This window comes from Lissotriton vulgaris, chromosome 1_1, assembly GCF_964263255.1.
Source record: "Lissotriton vulgaris chromosome 1_1, aLisVul1.2, whole genome shotgun sequence".
Classification (NCBI taxonomy): Eukaryota; Metazoa; Chordata; class Amphibia; order Caudata; family Salamandridae; genus Lissotriton; species Lissotriton vulgaris.
In genome coordinates, this window is record NC_141685.1 from 150,171,105 (window position 1) to 150,177,797 (window position 6,693).

At 42.7% G+C, this 6,693-nt stretch overlaps 1 protein-coding gene across 1 annotated transcript; it reads left to right on the forward strand.

The window, feature by feature from the left end:
- The first annotated feature begins 3,877 nt into the window (after positions 1–3,877).
- LOC147737885 (uncharacterized) lies at positions 3,878–5,797 on the forward strand. The gene is made up of 3 exons (XM_086947826.1): positions 3,878–4,846; positions 4,925–5,387; positions 5,472–5,797. The coding sequence occupies exons 1-3, from the start codon at positions 4,082–4,084 to the stop codon at positions 5,795–5,797; spliced, it is 1,554 nt and encodes a 517-aa protein (XP_086803952.1). The 5' UTR covers positions 3,878–4,081.
- Positions 5,798–6,693: the final 896 nt, after the last annotated feature.

The following is a 6,693-nucleotide window of genomic DNA, read 5'->3' on the forward strand; positions in this document are numbered from 1 at the left end:
GAGACGGCCAGCGGCAAGGGCAGGCAGCAAGGTCAGTGTCCAAATGTCCCCAACAGTCTAAAAACAAACGCCCGCTCCACCGGGGCTGTGCTCGATTTTAAACGCCTCCAGGCGCGGGAATGGTGATGGCGGATTTCGCCGCAAAGGAGCCTGGGGGTTGTGGTCCCCCTCCGCACTGAGGCCGTGAAAGAATGGAGGCTGCGGCGGCGGGAGGGAGACGGCCAGCGGCAAGGGCAGGCAGCAAGGTTGGTGTCCAAATGCCCCCAACAGTCTAAAAACAAAGGTGTGAATAGAAAAGGCGCCAGGATACATCCCTGCCTCACTCCTCTTGAAATGGGGAAGTGATTTATTGTGTTCCCCTCTTCATTAAATCTGACCTGTGCAGCGGTGTTCTGGTGGAGCACTCTCAAGATATTTATCACGCCTGGGTCGACACCGAGCTGCCCCAAACATTCCCATAGTTTCCTCCGATTAACCCGGTCAAAGGCTGCCATCAGGTCCATGAAGGCCAAGTACACTGTCCCCTTACTTGCCACGGTGTACTTGGCCACCAGGTGGTATAGATTAAGGCATTGGTCCGTTGTGGATCGCCCATTTCTAAACTCATACTGGGTGTCCGAAATTATGTCATGTTCCTCCGCCCAATCTGTCAGCCGGTTAAGGATAACCCTTCCCAGGACTTTCACAGTCATGTCTAATAACGAGATCGGACGGTAACATTGTGGGTCGCTCCTATTTCCCTTTTTAAAAATCGGGACTATAGTGGCCAAGGACCATGACCTGGGCATCCCTGCTTCCACTGCAGTATTAAGAACTCTTGTGAGTATAGGGGCCCAGAGGTCTGCCTGGCTCTTAAAGAAATCTGGCGGGAACCCATCTGGGCCTGGGGCCTTGTTACGGGTCAGTCCGTCTATTCCTGCTTTGATCTCTCCCAGGGAAAAGATGATTTGCGTGCTGATTGTGTTTTCTATATCTGGGCTCATTGAGTCTTCCGAGCCAGCATAATTGTACAGGCCTTTAAAATGCTCCTCCCACAATTCCGGGAGAATATGACAGACCACTTTTAGTTTTTTTGATTCCTGGAAGCAAGGATCGTTAATTACTCTCCAGAATTCGTTCGTATCCCTGCGCTCTGCAGCATCTTTTAGTGTCTCCCATGCCTGATTCTGAAGCCTGGTCTTACGCTGTTTAAAGGTACTTTTATAATGTGCCCTGCACTCCACCACTTTACTCTTATTTTTGGGGACGGTTTTAAGTGCTAGCTTCAGTTCTCTCTGAGCCAGGGTGCATTCATGGTCAACCCATCTAGGGAACAGTGGGCGGGGTGATGCAGCAGAGAGAGTTCTGGGGGCTGTAGTCTCCCCCCTCGGCGGCCGCGTGGTGTTTCTGGCAGCGGCGGCGGGGGAGACCAGCAGCCGATGGCCAACAGTGTTGGCGGCGCGTCAATGCAGGTAGGAGGTCACCAGTGATCGAGTGCTTGCCCCAAAGAGATTAGAAACAGAAGCTCCCGCTCCACCGAGGGAGCGCCGCTCCTTTGAGCGCCTCCGGGCGCGGAAGTGGGCGGAGCTGGGCGGGGTGATGCAGCAGAGAGAGTTCTGGGGGCTGTAGTCTCCCCCCTCAGCGGCCGCGTGGTGTTTCTGGCAGCGGCGGTGGGGGAAACCAGCAGCCGATGGCCGACAGTGTTGGCGGCGCGTCAATGAAGGTAGGAGGTCGCCAGTGATCGAGTGTATGCCCCAAAGAGATTAGAAACAGAAGCTCCCCCAGTTAGTAAATAAACAGCATAAGTCTTGGCTGCTTCTGCTGCACCCAGTGTCTTGTGGGTCTTTTCTGTCTAATTTTTCTGTCTGGAAAAAAATTGTGTCCTGTTTTTCTGCACCTGGTAAATCCAGGTGCAGAAAAGCCTAACAACTGATAATCAGGTGGGATAAAATGAACACATGAAAGTACTCCTTAATTTCATTGCCCTTGATTCAAACTCTGTACCATAGTTGAGGGATAGGTCTAGGCATAGTCCTCGCAATACACAAAAGATTTGCGTGCGGCAGAGGCCAGAGCTCAAAAGTCAGGATACCAGATACAAGTAGGTGGTAACTCAGGGCAGGGGGAAACGCCTGTTGTCCGTGGAGGGAAAATTCCCATCCTAGAAATCTACATTAAAAAATAATGAATAGTATTCTATTTTAAATATCTGTTTGGTGCCAGTCCATATGACTTTAATTTCTGCTTTGGGGATTCTATGTTACAAGTCCATAGGCTACATGTATCCTTTCTGAGCTTAATAAAATGTTGGAAATTCTACAAATCCTCACTCCTACATCCAAGTACTCTCAGGCTACCATTCTACACTCTACTCTGTCTGAAGAACAGCTCAACATTTTCAAAATTCTGCAATTCTGCATTGATATGGCTTGCAAATTACTTTTGGGGAAATTTACATGTATTAACTATTTAATTTTAATACTATAGGTGATTGAAATTACGGACGAAGAAAGCAAGATTTAGCACCAGCCAACTGAATGTTAGTGCCATAAGAAGGATTATTTTGAAAAACTGAAGAACATCTAGCATTCTAAGTTTAAACAATTTCCAAAATCTAGGTGTGGCGAGGAAGTGGGAGCTGAGGAAAGTACTATGCCTGTAAGTGAAGTCTCTAATTTTGCATTTCATTAACCCAGAGCAAAGTCATATATGTCCACACAGCATCAGAAATAATGCCAGAAAGACCAATCACCACATCCTCATCTGAAATATTATCAGAAAGACAAATTGCCTCAGCATGACAGAATAACGTTCATCTAAAGCACGCATGATCTAAAGCATCATGTAATTCCAGAGTGGCAGCACACACTGCATAAAAGAAAGATATATCAAAAGGTTTGTTCTGCAAACCATCAAAGAAAAGACACTGAAAGAAGACTCCGAAGCTGACACGCTAACAACTAAAAGATTGGAAAATCACCTTTGTTCAACAACCGTTTTTAACCAGTTACGGAAGTTTGAGACTATCTGACTCGGGATATAACACCTCGACCCACTCTGCTCACTCTGGCGAAAAACTTAAAAATTCACCACTTTATTGTGTTCATGACCATCTCAGATTGTTTCCTTTTTATTGTGTACTGTTCTGTAATTCTATGTAAATCGCCTCAACTTTATCTGTTGTGCAGGAGTGATATGTAAAACTGTTAAATATAAAAATGGATTAAGAGAGCACCGTTGCTCTATAGCTAATGTAAATAAATCCTCGTTTTCAGAACTACAATCCTTAACCTTACACCAAACATAGAAAGGGTAAAAGGAACTGATTTTCTGCGACTGGTGAGCCACAATAGTACTGTGCATGTTCTAATGTTCTCAGTTACTGCCATTACGCCAGTGCAAAAAGGTACTTGTCAGTTTAATCATTAAATATCAGACTAACACCTTATCACTGCATTGCTAAGAACCTATACAAATAGATTTGAGAAAAACTTATGTCACAAAATAAGTTGCTGCCGGTGAGGCTATAACCAAAAGACTGTTATCTGCTAGTAACATTTCGACAGGTTTTAAAGGGCTGCATTCAGACATATTTTGCTCAATTCAAGTGTTAAGAAGATTACACACAATTTCTTTTAGAGGTAAAGGCTGAACATTATCTAAACAAGCCCGATTCTAAAATCGGGTTCACTCTTACCATATCTTGGCATATAAGCAAGAGAAAACTAAATGTAGAGATATTAACTCTAGGAATACACCTTATAAAAACACGGACTGTGAGAACAAATTCAGTGTTAAAACCCACCTCAATCAAAGCAAAATAACCCAAGTTGGGGGAAAAAGTTACCTGTGCCAAAAAAGATTCAGCCATAAATCTCATCTCACTGAATCTGAGAGAATGCACACTGGGAAAAACCTCTCTCAGTGCTCTGAATGCCAAAAAAGTTTCAGAGATAAATATTATCTCACTGAGCATATGAGAATCCACACTGGGTAAAAACCTTATCAGTGCTCTGAATGCCAGAAAAGGTTTAGTTTAAAAGCGAGTCTATATCGACATGTGAGATTCAGTCATAAATCACATCTCACTGAATTTGAGAGAATGCACACTGGGAAAAACCTCTCTCAGTGCTCTGAATGCCAAAAAAGTTTCAGAGATAAATCTTATCTCACTGAGCATATGAGAATCCACACTGGGGAAAAGCCTTATCAGTGCCCTGAATGCCAGAAAAGGTTTAGTTTAAAAGCGAGTCTATATCGACATGTATTAACCCACTCTGTGGAAAAACCTTACCAGTGCTCTGAATGCCAGAAATATTTCAGTGAAAAAAGAGACCTTACTGTACATACAAGGACCCACACTGGGGAAAAACCTTATCAGTGCTCTGAATGCCAGAAAAGTTTTTCTAAAAAACAAAGTCTTTCTCAACATGTATTAACCCATACTGGGGAAAAACCTTATCAGTGCTCTGAATGCCAGAAAAGGTTTTGTAAAAAAAAAAGTCTTACTGAACATGTATTAACCCACACTGGGGAAAAACCTTATCAGTGCACGGATTGCCAGAAATGTTTCAAAACCAAAACCTGTCTCACTCGGCATAGAATAACTCACACTGGAGAGAAAGCTTATCAGTGCTCGGAATGCCAGAAATGTTTCATTGACAAAAACACTCTCACTCATCATATAAGAACCCACACTGGGGAGAAACCTTTTCAGTGCTCTGAATGCCAGAAATGTTTCAGTGTAAAATTCAGACTCACTGAACATACAAGAATCCACACTGGGGTAAAACCTTATCAGTGCTCTGAATGCCAGAAAAGGTTTTGTAAAAAGCAAAGTCTTTCTCAACATGCAATAACCCATTCTGTGGAACAACCTTATCAGTGCTCTGAATGCCAGAAATGTTTCATTGAAAAACGCTATCTCATTCTGCATATAAAAAAGCACACTGGGGAAAAACCTTATCAGTGCCCTGAATGCCAGGAATGTTTCAGTATAAAAAGTAATCTCACACAGCACATGAGAATCCACACTGTGGAAAAACCTTATCAGTGCTCTGAATGCCCAAAAGATTTCAAACGTAAATCACTTCTAACTGCACATGTGAGAGTCCACACTGGGGAAAAACCTTATCAGTGCTCAGAATGCCAGAAATGTTTCAGTGACAAAGGAAGTCTTTCTCGACATACAAGAACCCACACTGGGGAAAAACCTTATCAGTGCATTGAATGCCACAAATGTTTCAGTGAAAAAATCAAGCTCACTCAACATATAAGAACCCACACTGGGGAAAATCCTTATCCATGCTCTGAATGTCAGAAATGTTTCAAAAACAAACTCCGTCTCACTCTGCATATACGAACCCACACTGGGGAAAAACCTTATCAGTGCTCTGAATGCCCAAAAGGTTTCAAACTTAAATCACTTCTAACTGAACATGTGAGATTCCACACTGGGGAAAAACCTTATCAGTGCTCTGAATGCCCAAAAGATTTCAAACTTAAATCACTTCTAACTGCACATGTGAGATTCCACACTGGGGAAAAACCTTATCAGTGCTCTGAATGCCAGAAATGTTTCAGTGAAAAAAGAATACTCACTCGGCATACAAGAACCCACACTGGGGAAAAACCTTATCAGTGCATTGAATGCCACAAATGTTTCAGTGAAAAAACCAAGCTCACTCACCATATAAGAACCCACACTGGGGAAAAACCTTATCAGTGCTCCGAATGCCAAAAATATTTCAGCCGTAAATCTAATCTCACTGCACATGTGAGAATCCACACTGGGGGAAAAACATTATCAGTGCTCTAAATGTCAGAAAAGAATCAGAGGTAAAGATAGTTACATGCACCATAAGAAAACACACCATCAAAAATACTTCAGGATTCCAAGTGCCAGAAAAGCATCAATTTTAAACACAATCTCACTCTACATGAGCAGATGCACACAGGGAAAAAACATTACCTATGCTGTGAATGCCGGAAATTCCTATTTGATATGTACAGCCTCACTAACCTTAAGCGACTCTATACTGATGAAAACCTTATGAGTGCTCTGAATGCCAGAAAAGCTGCAGAGAAAAACGCTATCTCACCATGAGAAACTCCACACTGGAGAAAATCCTTATGCCATAAAAGCTTGAATCTGAAAGACAGAGTTATGCTTCACGAGAGATCCCACTCTGGGGAAAAACCTTATGAGTGCTTGAAATGCAAGCAAAGTTTTGGTCACAAATTACTTCTCACTTGTCATGAGCGAACTCTTTCGGGGGAAAAAAGCCTTATGTATGTTCTGAATGTCAGATAAGGTTTAATCATGAATACAATGTCACTTCACATGAGAGAATTCACACTGGACTAAAGCCTTATACAGGAGGGGAAAGCCAGAAACGTTATACTCAGAAAGGAGATCTCACTAAACATGAGAAATGTACCCACACCAGGTGAAAAGTAAGGCATATCTTGAGTTGCAGGAAAGCTTCTAACAACCTGACTTTACATGAGAGAGCACATATTGTAGTTGCAATAGGATTAATCAAGAAATTCTTGCAGGATAACTTAGGCTGCCCGCATGCAACCTCCAAAGAAATTTCAGGCCCTGAAAATGTTTTAATTGCATCAAAATCCACAATTTGACTATCTGAAAGTTACAAAACTCTCAAGGTCTTTACTTGACACAGAGAAGTGTTAGTACTTGCAAAAATCAAC

Bases quoted from the DNA above. Each gene is read 5' to 3' on its own strand.
- LOC147737885 (XM_086947826.1), top strand. From the start codon at position 4,082: ATGCACACTGGGAAAAACCTCTCTCAGTGCTCTGAATGCCAAAAAAGT. The intron at 4,847-4,924 runs GTGGAACAACCT...CATATAAAAAAG, and splicing joins AACATGCAATAACCCATTCT to CACACTGGGGAAAAACCTTA. The intron at 5,388-5,471 runs GTTTCAAACTTA...AATGCCCAAAAG, and splicing joins GTGCTCTGAATGCCCAAAAG to ATTTCAAACTTAAATCACTT.